Source organism: Python bivittatus, unplaced genomic scaffold (genome assembly GCF_059951505.1).
Source record: "Python bivittatus isolate LINGU-HERP-01145 unplaced genomic scaffold, Pbiv_v1 ctg000610_np1212, whole genome shotgun sequence".
NCBI lineage: Eukaryota > Metazoa > Chordata > Lepidosauria > Squamata > Pythonidae > Python > Python bivittatus.
This window is the reverse complement of record NW_028277088.1, coordinates 44,428,223-44,447,923: the sequence shown is the minus strand read 5'-3', so window position 1 is coordinate 44,447,923 and position 19,701 is coordinate 44,428,223. Positions and strand designations below refer to the sequence as shown.

The following is a 19,701-nucleotide window of genomic DNA, read 5'->3' as shown; positions in this document are numbered from 1 at the left end:
GAGTGGCAGCACAAAGCCCAGCCCCACCCCGCCCATGAGCGTGGTGCAGAGGGGCTTTTTGGCATGCTGCAGCTCTGGAGCTTGTTTCTGCTTTTTTTCCCCCCTTAGCGTAAAGCGCAGCTCAGCCCAGCAGCCAGGCCAGGCACACCTCATTAGCAGCAGGAGCAAGAAGATGGTAAAGGTCAGCTGGGGTGGTGGAGTGCAGAGCAGCAGGGGGCCAAAAGGGCATAGATGGGGGGACAGATAGGCAAGTGGGGGGAGTTGAAGCACCCCTGCAGTCATAACTGCAGGCAGGCTGCCAAGCACCCAAATTTTGATCACATGACAGCAAGGGCGCTGCAACAGCCATAACTTTGGGCATGGGTTGTAAGTCCCTTTGTTCAGTGCCACTAACTTTGAGCGGTTGCTAAAATGGATGGTTGTAAGTCAAGGGCTACCTGTATGTAGAATTTGTCTTATATAAAAATGATAATTGCTGTTTACTAAGGGACAATTTTCTGTATCTACCTTTTTTTTTTTTAGTGGGCAGACTGGTTCAGGGAAAACATTTACTATGATGGGTAAGTATATAGTCATTGATTTGTGCTCCAGTGTGAGATACTGGTTATGTACTTGTTCTATATTATTTATGTACATGACCAATTTTCCTTGTTTTAGGACTAGTCTATTAAAAGGAGCTTGTAAACTGTGTCAAGTATAGTGTAATCAACCAAGTTTATATTTTGATCACATGTACCAAATATTGTTCTGGATTTAATATCTTCCTTCACCAATGGAAAAGTAAAAAAGGATGGGGAGCTCTAAGATTACCAGCATACTGATTTGGAAAGATTAGTACTGAAAGGAGAAAGTAATCTTGTATGTATTTTAACAGTAGTGTTTCTCTGTTAAGGAAACTTCTACTTCAAAATTTTTTTAAAAAAGTAATCTATTTCCTTTGCAAACTTTAGAAACCTTTTTCAGATTTTTATCAGAACAATCCTCTTTTTAGGACCTCCTGACTCTGATAATTTTACTCATAATCTGAGAGGAGTAATACCACGAAGCTTTGAATATCTTTTTTTCCTAATTGAACGAGAAAAAGAAAAGGTAACTTTTTTTTAATAATGAAGTTAATAGATAAAGTTATTGATTATTCATTAGTTTGGGTGGTTCAGTTTAACTATTACTGAAACAGTATTACTTAAAAGTTTTCTAGTACTTAGAAAATTTTTATTATTTGGGTAACTGTAATTTGACTACATATTCTAGAATCTTACTTTCTGTTGCCATTGCTGCATTTAGTGTCAGGGTTTATAGCATACATTTATCTGTGTTTCAATTTCCAACTGAACACTGAAGAATGTTATCCAGGGAACATTTACTACAGGTAGTCCTCGAGTTACGATGGCAATTGGGACCGGAATTTCTGTTGGTAAGCGATGCAGTAGTAAAGCATAACATCATGTTACCACATTGCTTAGCGATGGCAATCCTGGCAGTCCCTGTTGCTGTCATTAACTGAATCCCACGGTTCATTAGGCAAGAACCCACCCCGATCCAAGCCATTACTGGCTTGGTCCCTCCCAGCCCCAAGCTTCGGTAAGGTAAGGGACTGTCTTCAACTCCTCCCACCTGCCTATCTCCCCCCATCTTTGCCCTTTTGGCCGCCCTGCACAGTGGTATTCCTCAGCTGCAGCAACAGCCCTGGGGCTGAAGTAGAGGCCTGGGGCCTTCAGCAGTATCACACAGCTACCACCACCCCTGGGCCTCTATTTCAGCCCCAGTGCCAAGGAGTGTCGCCTCAATCCCCACACTGTGGCCACCCACTCCAGTGCCACCGTACACTACATAGGACTTGCCATGCCCAGCTGACCTTCTCTATCTTCTTCCTGCTGACGAAGTGCTCTCAGTCTGGCCCTATGTGAGGCAGTTGCTGGCCGTGCCAGGCCTTCTTCCTGAGGCCGCTCGCACTGTTCTTGTAATGCTTCAGAAAGCCTTTGCGCTGGGGTGGCTGGTGGGGCTTGAAGTGGCACTCTGCAGCAGCATTGGGGCTGAAGTAGAGGCCCAGGGTGGTGGCAGCCCACTGAGGCTGCTGAAGGTCCTGGGCCTCTACTTCAGCCCCAGCACCACCGCCAAAAGGATAGAGATGGGGGGGCAGATAGGCGGGTGAGGGGAATTGAGGTGCCCCTGTGGTTATAAGTGCCAGCAGGCTGCCAAGCACCCACATATTGATCACATGACCATGAGGGTGCTGCAGCAGCCGTAACTTCAGGGACTGGGCGTAAGTACCATTAGATCAGCACTGCCATAACTTTGAATGGTCACTGAACAAATGGTCATTAAGCAAGGACTACCTGTATTCTCTCTGTCATCTATACTTTTAACCGTTGATGCTGACCTGGACATAATTTCTTTGATAAAGATAAAAAATTCCCTTTCTTTTGGAGTGCTTCAGTAATAATTAAGGATGGGCAAAATATTTGACCTTTGAATGTTCTGGCCTCAGAATGGATGTTTCAAGTACTCCAAAGTGCTGAGGAAAGTAGCAGTGAAGCATTAAGCAGACAGAAAAAAACTACATGCAGTTGTGTGTGTGTGTGTGTGTGCGTGTAAATGCAAGGACTACTGTTACAAGGTTTAGTTTGGTTGGTTGCTTTGTTCAGCTTTGGTGAATATATACATTCTGTGCATGCTTTTGTATCCTGTTGCTGAGTTGAGCTTCTAGAGTTCATTTCAAAAATTATATAATGCAAGAGTGCAAAACACAGAGCTTATCCGAGGTGCAGTAATTTTAATAATATTTTATAAATAATAAAAACATTTAAATGCAATTTGTACTAATTGGCAGGGCTTCTCTTATTCTTTTTTGGGTTTGGTGTGCTACTGCTGTTATAAAATATATGCTAATGGAATGAATTAAGATGAGGATTAATTTCTTGTTCTCTGTATCCAAGAACAAATATTTGAAGGCCTCAGAGAGTTTATTTAATAAATGAAGACTGACTGTCTCTTAAGAACTAGAACAGGGATGTTTTGTTTTTAGCTTGCTTTACTTCTATCATGTGATATATATATTTTAAAAGTTTTTGAAAAAGTTTTAAAAATAAGTATTTGGCTAATTTTCTGCAACTTGGCTGGCCAGTAGCAGTCAGCATCAAGTACCCCAGCACTTAATATGGTGGCTCTGGTGTGAAAGCAATTTGGGAACATAGGTCTCTTAGTCAGTTCCCAAGTATTTCCTATGGCCAGAATACTTGACCTGCTTCAGTTTTATTTGGACAGAACACTACTCCTAAATCTTCTCATCTTCACTCTGAAGAACTAAGCTCTTCAAAATAAAATGCTAATTTCCATCTATCCATCAAATTAAATTTTGAAAACATGCCTTTAGATCAATATAACATTTGGAGTCATTAACAAGAATAAAGATGGCTGCAGCAGGAGACCCTTGCTTCTTACTGGAAACTTTAAAACATAGGGATATGGCATTGGGCAAGAGCTAGGTATACCATCTGTGAATGTACTGACATTCTGGAGTACTGTAATATTTTTAACCATTTAAAAGAAAGGCAATAGAGCTGTGTCTATTGTCGGTATAGCACTGTGCTGTGTTCCCAGATTACAGACTGAAGACCTATGTAATTGAATCTATGAAGACCAGTGTAATTACCCCAAGACAAGTTATCTGGTAGCCTAGATGAAAAGGTAGTTCATTATGAACAGGACCAAGCAGCAAGCAAGTAATACAAGATTTATAAATACAGAAAATAGGATTCATCTTCTGGTTAAAAATGTGTCCCTCTGTAAGTCCTAAGAAGTCAATACGCATATCATTAATTGATTGCTTCTGGTCACATAGACCTTTTCCAGGATTATATGTATTATTAGAAACCAAACTATATTAATGAATCATTTGCTCTAACAGAAATGTTCTTTTCTAGGCTGGTGCTGGAAAGAGTTTTCTCTGTAAGTGTTCATTTATTGAAATCTACAATGAACAAATATTTGATTTATTGGATTCTGCTTCAGTTGGACTTTTCCTCAGAGAGCATATCACAAAAGGAGTATTTGTGGTTGGTGCAGTAGAGAAAGTTTTGACTTCAGCTGCTGAAGCATTTCAGGTATGATCTATTGTGATGGGTAGAGGTACACATCTTCTTACAATAATCAAGAGATAACTAATTGAAGTAGTAATAGTATGGTTGAAAGAATTTGCTTACAAAAGACTTGGGTGCTTTTGCTCAGGAAGCTTATTATATATATTTTTTTCTTTTAGCTCCCTATCCTGGGAAAATACCCTGTAAATCTCCCTTGTATGTATGGACTACAAACTTCTTTTAGCAGTAGATGTGTAGACACATATCAAAAGTCACATAAAATTTATGGGAGCTTTTGAGCACAGCATTTTGTGAAGCCTAAACCCATGTTGTATGCACATGGAAAATTTTGCAATTGGACCCTTTGTTATCCAATCTTATTTATAATAGCTCCATAAAAATCAGTGAGGCTTAAGTTAGCTATAACCTAATTGTCCAAAGTCTAAACTAGTGTTTTTATACTTCTCAAGATCAAAATAAGGTCATTATTGCTGCTATTTACTCTAATTTACTGCTGGAAGTGGAGGAAAGCCATGTGCGTATATTAAAACAAAATAGATTAAATGGGAGTCATGTTCTGAGTAATATGGGGATATGGTAGTAGAACATACTTTAATACATGTTTTACACAGAGTAGTTGTCCATGCAGTCAGTAGGAGCCAAGCCCAACTCAGTGGAGTCTAACAAAACTTTGTGTTGTGCACCAGTTGTACCCGTTTCTGGACTGGCAGGCCCTGCTTACAGTCAGTCACGCCTTAGTCACCTCCTAGTTGGATTACTGCAATGCCCTCTACATGGGGCTGCCCTTGAAGAGTATTTGGAAGCTTCAGCTGGTGTAGAATGCAGCAGCGAGGGCGGTTATGGGTGCCAGTTGTTTGGCACATGTGACACATTGCTCTGCGAGCTGCATTGGCTACCAGTATGCTTCAAGTTGCTGGTGGTTACCTTTAAAGTCCTTTATGGCTTGGGGCCAGGTTACTTACAGGACCATCTCTCCTCAGTGGTATCTATCTGTCCTGTTAAATCTGGCAAGAAAGGCAAGCTCTGGGTCCTCTGGTGGGGCCCAGGAAGAGGGCCTTTTCTGCTGTGGCAGCCACACTTTGGAACATCATCCCTCCTGAGATCAGACTTTCCCTGACCCTGCTTGCGTTTCATAAGACATTAAAAACTTGGGTTTGCTGTCAAGCCTGGGGCCTGATAGTGTGGGTGAGGCCATTTCTTGATTATATTGATTGTGGGATGTTGTGATTGTTCTTGGCTGCTATTTTGTTATTTATGTTTTTAATTATTGGTTGTGTTTTTACTGTTTTTGTTTTGTTTTGAATTGTGTATTTATTTATTAAATAAATAAATTTACCATTTAAATAACTGAAACTTTCTTGATTATTCCCTTTAGAACTGTGTCCCAACTGTGTTGTTATATTAAGTATATTACATACTTCTGAATGTAAGATAGAAGTTGAATTTGCACATTGTGCTAAACCACATTGTTATCAACCCTGATTTGTTGAATAAATCGCAATAAAATTAACTTACACATTGCACCATCATTAAAAATACGGTTTACAAAAACTCTCAGTGGGTTGAGTCACATATCATGCTAAAAATATAAAAAAAGCAAGTCACATGGCTTAATCTGGTGATGTTTGAACTCAGCCATATTTAATTCAGAGACGGAGATATAAGAGGAGCAGCAGTCAGGACTGAGGAACTGCTCTATATGCTGCTGATTTTACCATGGCATGGCTTCTTTCTTCTCCCTTACAGGGCTATCTAATCCAAACTGCACTGTACAGTAGAGCATTATGAGCTTGGTATTAGGCCTTCTGAGCTGATTGTTTCTGTCACGGCTACCATTACATGAACCTCCAACTTTGTTAATTACTATCTGGATGTTCTTCCTTTCATTATTACATCCTACACTGAAGGAAAATTGTCTTATTTTTTGGTTTGTGAGCCTCAGGGACTATAAACTGCTCTGGGAGACTTTCTGGCTTAAGAACAAGTTGTATCTGTTTTGATAATAAATAGCTAATGAGTAGTAGCAACAGTATACAGTAGTAGTGCTCAACATGAAACATGTTGCAAATTTTATTTGTGCCTTATCTAGGTATTAACAATGGGCTGGAGAAATCGTCGGGTAGCAGCTACCTCAATGAACAGAGAATCCTCAAGGTCACATGCTGTCTTCACTATCACAGTAGAATCAATGGAGAAGAACAATGAAGTTATGAACATTCGATCCTCTCAACTCAATTTGGTAGATTTGGCTGGATCTGAAAGACAAAAAGATACTCATACTGAGGGTGTTAGGTTAAAGGTCAGTAACAAAAAAGTGGTAAAACCTTCTGTTAAAAACAATGATGATGCATATCCATTCACTCTTATTTTCTTGCACCGTATAGGAGGCAGGGAACATAAATCGATCGTTAAGTTGCCTGGGCCAGGTGATCACTGCACTTGTTGATGTGGGCAATGGAAAGCAGAGACATATCTGCTACAGGGACTCCAGGCTCACGTTTCTGCTGCGGGTAATGGCAACTGATAACATTTTAGACAATAGTTCTGGAAAGGTGTTTGATTTTGTATTATTCAAGTCTGTGATAAAGATTTTTGGAAAATCTATTATTTTTCAATAATAAGGATATGCAGAAATTTAATATTTGAATCTTTCTAATGTGAAATATCCCATTATAAGTCCAAATGCAGTGTTTTGAATGCAAGGCAGCTATTTTGAATGTAACATGGGTTATTTTGAGAATTTTGGGAGTGCTTCCACCTTGAAACCACTGTTTTGAGAGCAAAGCACTTTGCCTTGAGTTAAAAACACTTCCAAAATATTTGAAACAGCCTTGTTCTATGCCAGAAAACATTTATTTCACATTCAAAGTTGGCATTTGAACTTGATGCAGGACATTATTTTGTGAATAATTAAATCAATAATTACTAAAATTGCCTGTGAAACAATCCATTAAAAATGTTTCCTAATCTATACATACCATTTTTTATGATACACAAACTATTCATCTACAGAAGAACACATGAAGACACTTGTGTTCCCCTACTTCCTTCCAGCATATCTAGCAAAAAAAGTAGTGATGTTGTAGGGATAGCTGCACTGGGACTGGAAAGAAAGAGAAAGTGGGGATATAACTAAATAGAAGTGAGGGGAAGTAGGGGTATGCAAAATGTTTCTTATTATACAATTTCATAAAATCCCCCACTTTTAGCATTCCTGAAGTGTTTGAAGCTTGAAATACTGTTTCAGGCAGAGGGCACTTTCAAAATGCCCTCTTACAATGACAGGTGAGGGGTTGGATTTTTCTTGAAATTTGCACTTGAAACAGTTCAAGACAAAATAGTTTGCATACCCCTATAAAAATTATAATTGAACAGGGAAGGAAAGCAAAGAAATTCAGTTTAGTGTTGAAAAGTTATTAACTTGCAGTAGGCAAGCAGCCCCTCCGGAGTGGTTGATGTTCAGAAGCATTCTAATGCTTTTCAACAGTCATTTCTACAATTCATTTTTCAACAGTACTTTTTATTCTTCTCACTTCCAAGACAAGATTCCATCATTGCTCTGAAATATCTGTTATTTAAGAAACTCTGTTCCATTCAGCAGATTCACACAAAATAGTTTTACTGTGTTTTTGTTGTTTACTAAAAACAATATTGTGAGATAGTATATTAAAAGTTATTTTTTTAAAATCTCTCAATTGAGTTTTCATGTCTTTAAACAGGATTCACTTGGAGGTAATGCAAAAACATGCATCATAGCAAATGTTCATCCAGGATCCAGATGTTTTGGTGAAACCTTGTCTACCCTTAACTTTGCTCAGAGGGCAAAATTGATAAAAAATAAGGTATAGTATTGGGATATGTTGTCAGGTCACAAATGACTAATACGAGGCAACTTGTTTTGTGTTATTGTGAGTTGCTGCCTGAATGTTAGACTTTTTAAACTTTTTTCATTACCAGGTGTAGGTTCCTTTTAATTGTTCTGATACTAGATTTTGGCTATAGCTTAACATCCTTGTCATAAACTGCAAGCTATCTGGAGTGTAATTCAGACCTTTAAACTAGTAAGAATTCTACCATGTTTATGTAACTTCTAAAATGATACATGGAGCTAGATCTCACATTGTTAAGCTCTATAACTAAATATGTATTTATATTTGTGAATAATATGTATTATCTATTAAATTTAAAATCTTATTGAGGATTTTGGACTCCAAAAACAATATTAGCCATTTCAGCTGTTGGATGATATTGAAGAAGCTTCTAAATTGCAGTTTCCTGTGATTAGACTGAAGACACGCTAGCTTTTTTGCATGAGATAATAAGCTGAAAATATTGGCATTAAAAGTTTAGTTCAGTTTGTTAAAAACTAATGAACTAGAAAGAACAAAACTGAAAGACAGAAAATTGTGCATAATGTGGATAACTTACATAATACAAATCAAATTTATGCATCTATTTATAAACATTTGTGGGTATCTGTGGTTTAAATGCTTTAGTTTTGAACATGGAAAGTTAGGGTTGTGGCAACAGAGAGCATGATGGTCAACTATTAAACAGATGAGGAAGAAACAGTAATAGATATAAGTAGAGGTAGTGTCCAGAAAAAAGGAGAAGATGGTTCCAAAGTCCATTTTCATTCTGAGCCTTCAGGTTTAAAACCTTTGCTGTATGTGCTTTGCTCAGTTTATTTTTCTGAAAAATAAGGTTTACAAGGGAACACTACATTCAATTTTTTTTAATTTCTGGGCTAAATAATGAGTTACCAGCAGAATATAGTCTTATTTTTCAAAATTATTTTCTCATTATAGAATGGCTTTTAAGAGTGAGCACCTTAGATTGAATTGTATAGTAGGATTTTCTGTGTGATTATGAATTTTGTGTTCGTATTTGTTTCATTACCTTAAATTCCCGCTCAAGGCTGTGATAAATGAAGATACTCAAGGGAATGTAAAACAACTGCAATCTGAAGTGAAGAAATTGAAAGAGCAGCTTGCTTTGATTACTTCAGGGCAGAGTATAAATGGTATTTCTACTCCTGCTGGTAAGTCTTCCCCCCATCTTTATCTGTATACAGGTAGTCCTCACTTAACAATGGCAATTGGGACTGGAATTTCCATTGCTAAGCGATGCAGTTGTTAAAGTGTGATGTCACATAACCACATCACTTAGTGACAGCAATCCTGGCAGTCCCCATTGCTGTCATTAAGTGAGATCGTGGGTTGTTAAGTGAGGACCTCCTTGTGACCTGTTGCCAGTTTTCAACAAACAAAGTCAATGGGGAAGCCGGCAGGAGAAAAAGGGGCAGATGTGGGAGCGACTTACAGGGAAACCCTGCCAGTTTCCCCACTGACTTTGCTTGTAGGAAGCCGGCAGGGAAGGTTCACAAATGGCAATCATGTGACGGTGGGATGCTGCAACCGTCATAAGTGTGAGCCAATTGCCAAGTGCCTGAATCACAATCATGTGGCCGTGGTGGTGCTGGGATAGCCAGAACGTCAAGGAGCAGTCTAAGTACCACTCATTCAGCACCATCATAACTATGAACGGTCACTGAACAAGTGGTCATTAACCAAGGACTACCTGTATTGTTTTTCCAAAAGCTAATTTGTTTTAGTGTAATTAATCTGTTCTTTTTAAAAAGAAATGTTTTCAATTTTAACTTGGCCACCTGTTATCTGAGTATAAATTCCTTAATTAGTTAAAAAATATCTTACATACACTAGAGAAAAGTAATAGCAGGCTTGGTGAACTGCAATCTGAAGTGAAGTGGTTTACTGAAATACACCCCAAAGTCCAAAACAAATAGGGTTTTTTTCCTCTGAAGATTGTAAGATCCAAACATAGATCCAAAGAACCCACTGAGTATGGATTATTAATTCAGTAATTGCAAGGGGTCAGTAAAAAATGAAAATAACCTGGAGTATAAACAGGACCCAGTTAGAACTCTGGAAAGAATTACTCTGCTGCAACATTTTGCAATTGGTTCACTTGTATAAGGCTGTTATTGGTACTGGGTGTATGTTGTGTACATACCTTTGCTGTAGATTAGTTTTCTTATTGCTTTTTTAATTAATGATGGTGACTGACAGGAGATCAGGCTCTTATTACAGAAAACGCTTTATTACACAACTATATTCAAAATATTACTGGGTGTTCACATATTACAGACTGTGATATCTTATTTGTGTCCCGCTTAAACCTTCTCCCTATACATTTGTAAGAGTTTGTTCCTTTTCTGTCTTATTTCAATTCAATTTCCTTTAGACTCCAGTTTTTGACCTTGAAACTTTATCTACATTTAACATCTTTCTGTGCCCTAACACTGTTCTTCACTTCATCTCCCCTGCTCTCACTTCTCCCTGATTATCTATCTCTTTTAACACTTTCTTGACTCTTATTCCTTTGTAGTTTAACTCTTAGACTTTAATTATTTTTACTACTATCTCTTGTTTCTGTCTCCCCTCCCCTCTTTCCCTAGAGTCATTTGCTTTTTCCTTCAAGCACCTGGGTCTGAAGTTACTTATTATGGGTACAGCAGTAGCTTGCCTTGTCCTGTTGATGCCATGCCATTCTTCTCTCTCAGGCTCCACCCTTCTCCCAGTGGCCCCTGTGGGAATTATTCTCTTGCTAGCTCTCTTCTTTTTGTCCTTGCCTCAAGATCCCACACAGCTACTCTCCAGCAATTCCCATCTTTGGCCCAGCAACCATCACCATTCTTAATGGATTTTTCTATAGCCTTTGTGACTTCTGCTTTTTGTCTTCTTTTTTTTTTCAGCCATCTCCACCTCACAGTTTTGATGCTCTCACAAATAGCAAGCCCTTCTCTAACCTGTGCTAGTTTTCAGCTGTCCCTATTTTAATACTTCTCAGTTTACCTCCTCCATTCCAGAAAGGTGCTGGTCTGTGTGCCACAGAGGCTGTCTCTCACAATTAGACAATATGAAAAACTTAAGGGTAAAATTCTGTAGGCAAACAAATTAGGAGTGTTATGCACATATAACATTATATACTTGAAACCTAATCAAAATAGTTTGATCCAGGTATAGTTAGCTGCACAGTTATTGTTTCTAACAGGCAAGATGACATTCTGACTTGGCACTATTGATTTAAGTAGTTACTAAAACTAATGAACTTTAATTAATTAATGAACTTCATCCACCCAGTTTATGCAGTGGAATTTACTTCCATTTAAATATACATAAGATTACAATCTAATGACTAATCCTATGGAGAAGTAAGCATTTCTAAGTAACCCTATTTATTTCACTGGTTTTAGATGAACCTAATTCTCTACCAATTTAAACTGATAAACTAATTTAATCTAGTGAATCTGATTAATGAGTAATCATATTTACGATTGTGCAGATTTAATTTAATGCATAATTAAAGTGTTAATGAGTTATGGTATCTAGGCAATACAACATTTATTTTTAGAAAAGAGATCAAACTCTTCTTCATTCTGAATATTATTTAATCTATTTTAATATTTGATTATCATTATTAAGCAAAGTGCATTTTGTTACAGCATATGAAAACATTAAATATACCAAGTAAAACATAGCTAATATTTTTCTGGTTTAATTTATTCTAACATTTATATCACTGTACATTATCTTTAAGCTACTGTCATGCATGATGCTGGAAATACAGGTTATATGAATCATTTCTTTGAAGCTATGCTCTTCTTGGAAAAATGTGAAAGTGAAAAAAAGGTAAGCACTGATTTTAGAAATAGTATTTAAGAAGTTCAAAGAACAAATGTCTTTATGCTGTCACATATCAGTTTTCTTCCACTTGTGAAAGAATAAACACAGTATTTCTTTATTGAGAATAAAGACAGTGAATACAAAAAGAATATTAACAATGTGTTCCTGCCTTTTTTTAAATAATTTCTTCTGATCATTTCCAAAATAAATCATGTATGATTCATATTGTTATTATATTTGCTAAATAATCTACATTTATTTTAAGGTGCTATTAGAAAAAGTTAGACAACTAGAAGATCTCTGTATGACAAAGGAAAAATTCATTCAGTCCAATAAAATGATAATTAAATTCAGAGAGGATCATATAACTCGCCTGGAAAAAATACATAAAGAAGCTCATGGAAGTTTTTTGCCCAAAGATCAAGAAGATTTTTTCAGAGAATTGAAGGAAGAATTAAAGATTCTCAGAGAACAGGTAGATGTATTTTGTTAAATGTCTAGTTTTTGGAGTATATCCATTATGTTTAGATACGGCAAGCCAAATGCCTCCAAAGAACATACAAATAGCAACTGCCTTTCCCTGCTTAAGTTGCAAATAGCTAATATACTGCCCTATGCATGGAGGTTAGCTTAATGCTTAGTCATTTAGATTAGATCTGTCCTTCCTTAGCTTGATTTTGGTTAGCATTTGGTTAGAAATATGTGTATTACTATCATTTTTAAAATTCAGATGGAAAAGCTGTGGTGAACTGTTTCACCTACAGTATAAAGTTAAGGCATGATTAAGTACTAGCCAGGTGAGCCTTAACAATGTTCCAGTTTGCACATTATCCTTCTTTTCCACAAAATTGGGGGGGGGGGGGATGACAGTTTCCCTTTCCACATGGCTTGTAGTTGTGTACAAACCAGACATTATACCTTAATACAACATTATTATAGTACAAGAAGGAAATGTATCTCTCTAGCTTCTCCTGATGCATTCCATTTGCGTTTAACCGAAGTTTAGCATCTTGTGTGAACCAGTTCTCTGCAGGTAGTTTAGTAAACAGTTTAAATGTATTACTAAGATACTGTTACATAACTCAAGGATTGAATTTTGATTTTATAGGTTTTGCGTTCCTTTCATATAGGATATTTATTTGATCTTGTTGATTTATATATTGTATTTTTAAAAACTATTATTTTTATTGATTTTTCCATGAGGTTAAAATACATACTTATTATTAATAAAACTAACTCGGTAAGGAAGTGCTTATCTCTGCTTTATTTGAGGAGTATAAGATACAAGGCTTTTAGATATTTGTTTTGAGCTATATTCTAAAAATGGTTTCAAACTAGGATAAAGTCTGAACTTTAAGTGTAAGTGTAAATGTAAATATTTTCAAGCTACTGGATTGGCCCAGGCTTAATTATTATTTAGAGAACTCCCATAGAAATCAGTGACACTTAAATTAGTTGGGATTAATTTAATTTCCACTGACTGTAGTTGTCTACTATGAGTATAATTTTGAATCCAATTCTGTATGTGTAGTAGCAGATTTTTAAATGAACATAGACAGTAACAAATGTAAATTTTGTTTTAAGTTTGGTACTAATATGTTTATACATAAATTTAAACAATTATGAATAGGTAGAACAGCATCCACGAGTTTCAAAATATGCCATGGAGAACCATATCCTCCGAGAGGAAAATAAACAGCTTCGTTCACTACAAACAGTGAAAATAACCCAAGAAATGGATGCTCAGACCATGGCCGAGTTGGAAAATATTTTCTTAGAAATTTCAAATAAAGAATGCAATAAAAAAGGTATGGAAAATGTATTTAAATTTCTTCATATAATTAAAATTAACCCTAATTTTAAAACAATTACACCTTAATCAAATAATACTGCATTATTTATGACATTATTTTCCTTTCAAAGCAATCCTTCACTAATTTTTTGGGCACTGCATTTTCAAGCTTGCCAGTTTTATCCAATTTCTTTGGAGAATTATGTTTTTTCTAAATTAAATGAACCAAATACTGATAAACATAGTAAATTGTTGAAAACCTGGTTGTTCTCCCAGCCCTTGAGATAGGATGGTTGGTCATTCTCCTTTGGGGTTTTTCATTTAGATATTTTTTGGTTTTCTATTAAGGATGTGTCTTCCAGTCCACTATATCATCTTTTCCTTCTTCTCCTTCTCCTTCTCCTTCTCCTTCTCCTTCTCCTTCTCCTTCTCCTTCTCTTTCTCTTTCTCCTTCTCCTTTTTTTTTTTTTGACTCCTGATGACTGCTTGGACTAATCCCTGCAGTTTTCTCTACAAGAACTTCTTCCTAGGGCTGAAAGAGAGTGACTGGCCCACAGTCCCCAGCTGGCTTCACATCTAAGGCGGCACTAGAACTCACAGTCTCCTGGTTTCTAGCCTGGTGCCTTAACTACTACACCAAACTGGGTTTTTTTTTTCTTTGGTATATGCTATTTTGAATGTTACTTCATTGTAAGCTGCCCAGTGTCACTGTGGAGTCTCATGGCCTCAAAATTGGAAAGTTAAATTAAATTAAACATGGAGGCAGTGCTTACAATGAAAGATCACCTCAAATGACCGAATACATAAAATGTCTTTTTATTTCAAAGAAATATAAGAAGTAGCTTCTGAAAATATGGGAAAAGTGCATAAATATAAGAGGCATTGATTTTATAGGTCTAGTTTCTATGTAACGAATATGTGTTTGCATAGGAACAATCAACCATGTATGCCTCATTTACAGTCCAAGTGATGTTAGCAAGCCATATTTTCCAGCTCATATATCTGCGAAAACTAGGTTAAAACTAAAAAGTGAAAGTGTATATTAGGACTATGTTGATCCTTCAAGGCATGGACCAAATTCCTCAGGAAGGTCATGAGCAGCTACACTGAGCCTTCAGAGTGGCTCATTGAAGGATTTGCACAGATTTAATGTATATTAAGCACATTTTAGGTTTAACTGGTCAGTGTTTTAAATCTGCTAGCAAGAAAAGCCAACTAAGGAACGGGTATTGAGTAACTTTAAAAGAAAAAAATTCCCAACAGGTCAGCAGGTATGTTCTGCCACCTTGGCAGCAGATAGCAGTTCTGCAGGATCTGTTGAAAGGCTGAAGGAACGCCTGCTGCATACCCAGAGTGAGCTGGCAAATTCTAAGCAAGAACATGAAGAATTCAAGGAGCTAACAAAGTAAGATGAACAGATGTATCCTAACATTCTTCTACAAAATACCTTCTCTACACATTATTAATTCTTAAAACTCTGGTTCAGAAAATTTTATTACGTAGTATTACTTATATCTATGAAATGAAAAAATAATAATTGAAAAGATTGAAGAAAAAAGCTGTGTGAAAAGCCAAACATTTTTTTTGTTTGTATCTAGTAACTTGAGTAGGAATTTAGTTAATATTGTGACACAAGAAATTTCCAGTGCAAATTAACAAACAAGTTATCAAGTACAAACAACAATGATGAATTAATAATGAAAGTCACAAATATAAAACAATCCAAACCAAGATTTTAGAAACAGTAATGCCTTCTTCCTCCACTCCAGTCACAGCTGACTGATCTCAGTTACTTCCAAACCTTTAAATCTTGGATTTAACAAATAGGTGAGAAGTTTAGCCTATTTTGAGATATCTCCCTTCATCTGAGTAGAAGGAATGCAAAATGGCCATTTAGAATTTTATGGACATGAAACAACATAGGTTTTTTTAAATTTTGCTTTTAAGGTCAAAACATGTTTTGTTTCAACCTTGGAACCAAACATGGCTATTTCAAGTGGCAACTTCCAAATGTTAAACACAGAAAAGAAACTTGAAATAGGGCATTTTAAGTGCTTCAAGTTTGAAATAAACTGCATTTTTAGAGGTTTGTTTCAATCTCCAAAAAATCATTTGGATCTTTTTAATGGAAAACAACCATTTTTACAGAATGTTTCAAGTGAGATTGTTTTATTCAAGGCTTAAAACAAAACACATTTCCTGTTTTATGGGCATCCTTATTTAATAACTGTCCTTTTCATTGTGAAATTGCTTTTATGTACAACTTACTTTAGTGCTTCAACTGTTATTTTTTAACTTTTTTTACTCTAAACAGAAAAAAGCAGATGGAATTAGAATCAGAACTTCAGTCTCTGCAGAAGGCAAATCAGCATCTTGAAAAGATTTTAGAAGCAACTAAAGCTTGTAAACGCCAGGAAGTGTCTCATCTTAATAAAATCCACAGAGAAACATTAAAGGTATGAACTGTGATGATAGAAGTTCATCTAGACACCACAATTAAAAGGGATATGAATGACATAAATAATGGTGTGCAATAATTTGCATTTTTAAAATTAGTACAAATTTTGGGGATTTCATGTATGAAAGTTATTCTTTGTAATATTATTATGCCATATTTCTTCTAGTTGGTTGAATTATTTATTTACTTGGGTTTATATGCTGTTCCAATCCAAAAGGACCCTGAATGGCTTACATTCCCTTATTACAGTAGAAGGTTAAAAAAATCAAAATAAATAATGTAACAAATTACAGTTACAAAGAAATTGTCACCAGAGAAACAGTAAAACATCAAACATAACCCATGATGGGTGTTCATTGCTCATAGGAGCTTTATTCCCAAGGCTCTCTTTAAAAGCTGGGTTAGGATAGCTTCCCTAAAGCTGAGTAAGGGTGGGAGTCAATCTGATCTCAGGAGTTAAACTGTTCCAAAGCAGGAGGCTGCAATTGAGATTTACTTTCTTGTGCCCTGAAGATGACAGTCCCTAAGAGCAGGAATGTGGAGAGAGCCTATCCTTCCCAATTTTATGGGATGAGCAGAAGCCAGTGGGAAAAGATGGTTCTGTGGGTATCCAGGTCACAACTTGAGTAGTTGTATTCAATGGGATTGATTGAATTCCTGTAATGGATCAGTTTTGAAGAAAAGTCACAAGAAAGATCTTCAAAAGAAACATAGCTAAATTTAACAATCAGAGTCCTCCAAAAAAGGAAGACAAGAAACTAAAGAGAAAATCATGTGACTTTGGAGTGTTTACACTATTTAAAATATTAGGCTATTCTATAGCTTTAGGTCCATTAGTGATCTTCTAGAAATACTTTTGACAGGAGCAAGTAATAGATAAGGAGAACGTTCATTTACTAACATTTTTAAAATTTTATTTCAGAATCCAAATCTGCTGCTAAAGCTAGTCATATTGCTGTTATTTACTTAAGTAAATGTCTTATGTTAAAAAAAAATCTTAAACTTCTATTGTAGAACATGACTACACCTACAAAAGCTTATCAGCTGAGATCTCGATTAGTGCCAAGATTAACTCCTGAAATGTGGAGACAAGAATCTGCTGATATTCAGAGTTCAGAACAGCCAGTGGATGATATTTTTAATGAACCCATGCCTCCTGAGATGAATGAGCAAGCATATGAGGCTATTGCAGAAGAGTTGGGAATGGTGCAGGTAATTCTCCAAATCAAAGTGCATATTTAAAAAAAAAAACCTTATACACTAAGCAGAATACTCAAGTAGCTATTATTGACTAGGGTTTGGAAATGTGAATGGAGTTAGATCAAGTAGTCTGGGTAGACTATTTTGGAGTAAATTTATGCGTATATCTTCAAAGTTCCAATGAGAGCTGTCTAAGACTATAAGGTTTTTCACTTTAGGCCCCAGGCAAAATTCTGTATCTTGGATTCCAGATATATTCTTGGGCTTTATCTCTTTTTATCTGTACAGTACCATTATATTATACAGTACCCACAGATAGTGGGTCTCTCAATGTGAATTCTGGCCAAAATTTTATAGAAAGTTACAAATCTGTTGGATTGGCAGCACTAATGATTTGCTTAGCAACAGTACTTTGGTTCACTGAAATTCTGAGAAGCAGTTAGTGGCAGATGGCAAATATAAACTGTATAGTTAGACTTCTAAAATATGTAGCTATATCTAGTGTGTTGGAGATGTCTACAGTATAGTTACACAGAAATCAAATATTTCCTCTGAAGGTTGTACTAAAATATATAAGTGACATTTAAAAAAAACCCAAATGTTCCTTTACTGCAGGAACAACTGAGCAATCTTCAGATCAAACTAGATGCAGAGGAAAGTAAAACTATAAAGCTTCAGCAGCATATTAGCAAGTTGGAGCACCATTCTTCCCAAATGCAAGAGGTAAGACATTCTTCTTTGGCTGAAGAAATGAAAGCTACTTTAAATTATTATCATTGTTGCACAGAACATGTCACTGCTTGATTAATCCTGAACTGAAAATGGAGTTGTGTTTTTTTTTCCTAGACTATATGCTTACAGTTATTTCCATCTCCAAGATTGACCTAGAGCTAATCAGAACAGAAACAGATGATTCTGTGTATCATATGCATCCCTGTGTTTGACATCAGTTGTTAATTTTTTTCTTTGTGTTTTTCTTTCTTTTTTTCCCCCTTACTGAAGCTTTTTGCTTCAGAAAGAAGTGATTGGCAAACAGAAAAGCAAGAGCTTCTTAAAAAAATAGACTGTCTAGAAAAGCAGTACCAGGAAACTCAGAACACAGCTGACAGTAAGTTTCTTAATGAAAGACTGTATTGGTTTTAGTATAATGTTTGCACTGTTTTTTTGTGGTTAAAACCTGTTTCAGATGTGTGGAAATGGCTTTTGGTGGGGCGAGGAAGGACTTTTCTCTTTTTTGGAAATTGTTGTGGTCACTGTTACTGGTGGATAAGAGTAGTCTGTGTTTCCATTCTTCTAATTAAAGGAATGTGTCAGTTCCTCTGAAGCATGGAGCTTGTAAGTGTATTTTGTATCTGAGAGGCATAGCAGCTGCACTGTCCACAGAGAGTGAAAATTCCTGCAGTCTTGAAGAGAAAGGAGTAAAAAGTTAATAAGCCAGGAGTATGATAGGGCGAGAGTTGATAAAAAAGCCACAATTGAATAAAAAGTAGGTGTTGATGGGAAGAATGCCGAATATTGTCCCAAAACTATGTATGCATTAAAGAGGAAGAATCAGCCTTGAAGTACTCATGCTTATTTATGCAAGCTGCCTTATTATGGCTTTCTGGACTGAGAGTCACAATAAAAGTTACAGTTCATTCTGAGCTTTTGCTTTCTTAACACCATCTATACAAGTCCAGATAACCTGACTGATTAGTGATTGCAGAATGAAAGTTAAATTAATTCAATCAATCATTTATTACGGTCACTGACCAATGCTGAATTAATTAGTATATAATAAAACTATATTTATGTCAACAAATGTTTTGGGAAACCTATCCTGATGAAATTAAAGGAAACTAAAATAAGGAAAGAAGAGTTTTGATTAACTGACCTAATCTCTTAACCGAAGTGCTTAGCCTGTTTTTGTCTCTTAAATCTTCTGCAATTGTATATTTGGACTTTGTTTTCTTTCTTTATATACGTTTCTACTGAAAATAGGGAAGAATAACTTTGAACATATGTGTACGTATTTCTTTAGCTATTAAACAAGGTTTTGCATTTAGTGGTTTTAGCATATTTTAATGAAACTTTTACAATAGTCAAGTTTTATGTGGATTTTGTTTGAATCTTCTCATTTCACTTAACAGTACTGAAGAGTGAGGTTCATGACCTGAGAATTGTTCTGCAGTCTGCAGATAAGGAACTGTCTGGTCTAAAAATGGAATATGATATTTTCAGAGAAAATCAGGAGAAAGAAATCAACGATCTTTCTATTAGACATATGAATGTACAACTGCAACTTGATAATGTTAGGTATGTTACTATCACCAAAAAGGTTCATTTATAAATCACTGAAAATATACTTAGGGCCACATCAAACAATTTATTTCCCACCCAAATAGCATTACTATGTAGTGTACATTGCCACATGTGATGACTTCAGAAAGATCTGCATGTGTTGTA

The 19,701-nt window shown here is 36.1% G+C and overlaps 1 protein-coding gene across 1 annotated transcript in view; it reads left to right on the top strand.

Annotated features, from left to right (window-relative positions):
* KIF15 (kinesin family member 15) overlaps positions 1-19,701 on the top strand; it is a 46,619-nt gene that overhangs the window by 9,762 nt on the left and 17,156 nt on the right. The window contains 16 exon segments of the mRNA XM_088150918.1: positions 523-560; positions 992-1,089; positions 3,924-4,103; positions 6,190-6,399; positions 6,485-6,610; positions 7,820-7,942; positions 9,018-9,141; positions 11,721-11,812; positions 12,072-12,281; positions 13,437-13,614; positions 14,862-15,003; positions 15,913-16,054; positions 17,071-17,268; positions 17,872-17,979; positions 18,259-18,364; positions 19,386-19,551. Coding sequence (XP_088007044.1) covers positions 523-560; positions 992-1,089; positions 3,924-4,103; positions 6,190-6,399; positions 6,485-6,610; positions 7,820-7,942; positions 9,018-9,141; positions 11,721-11,812; positions 12,072-12,281; positions 13,437-13,614; positions 14,862-15,003; positions 15,913-16,054; positions 17,071-17,268; positions 17,872-17,979; positions 18,259-18,364; positions 19,386-19,551 — 2,241 coding nt within the window.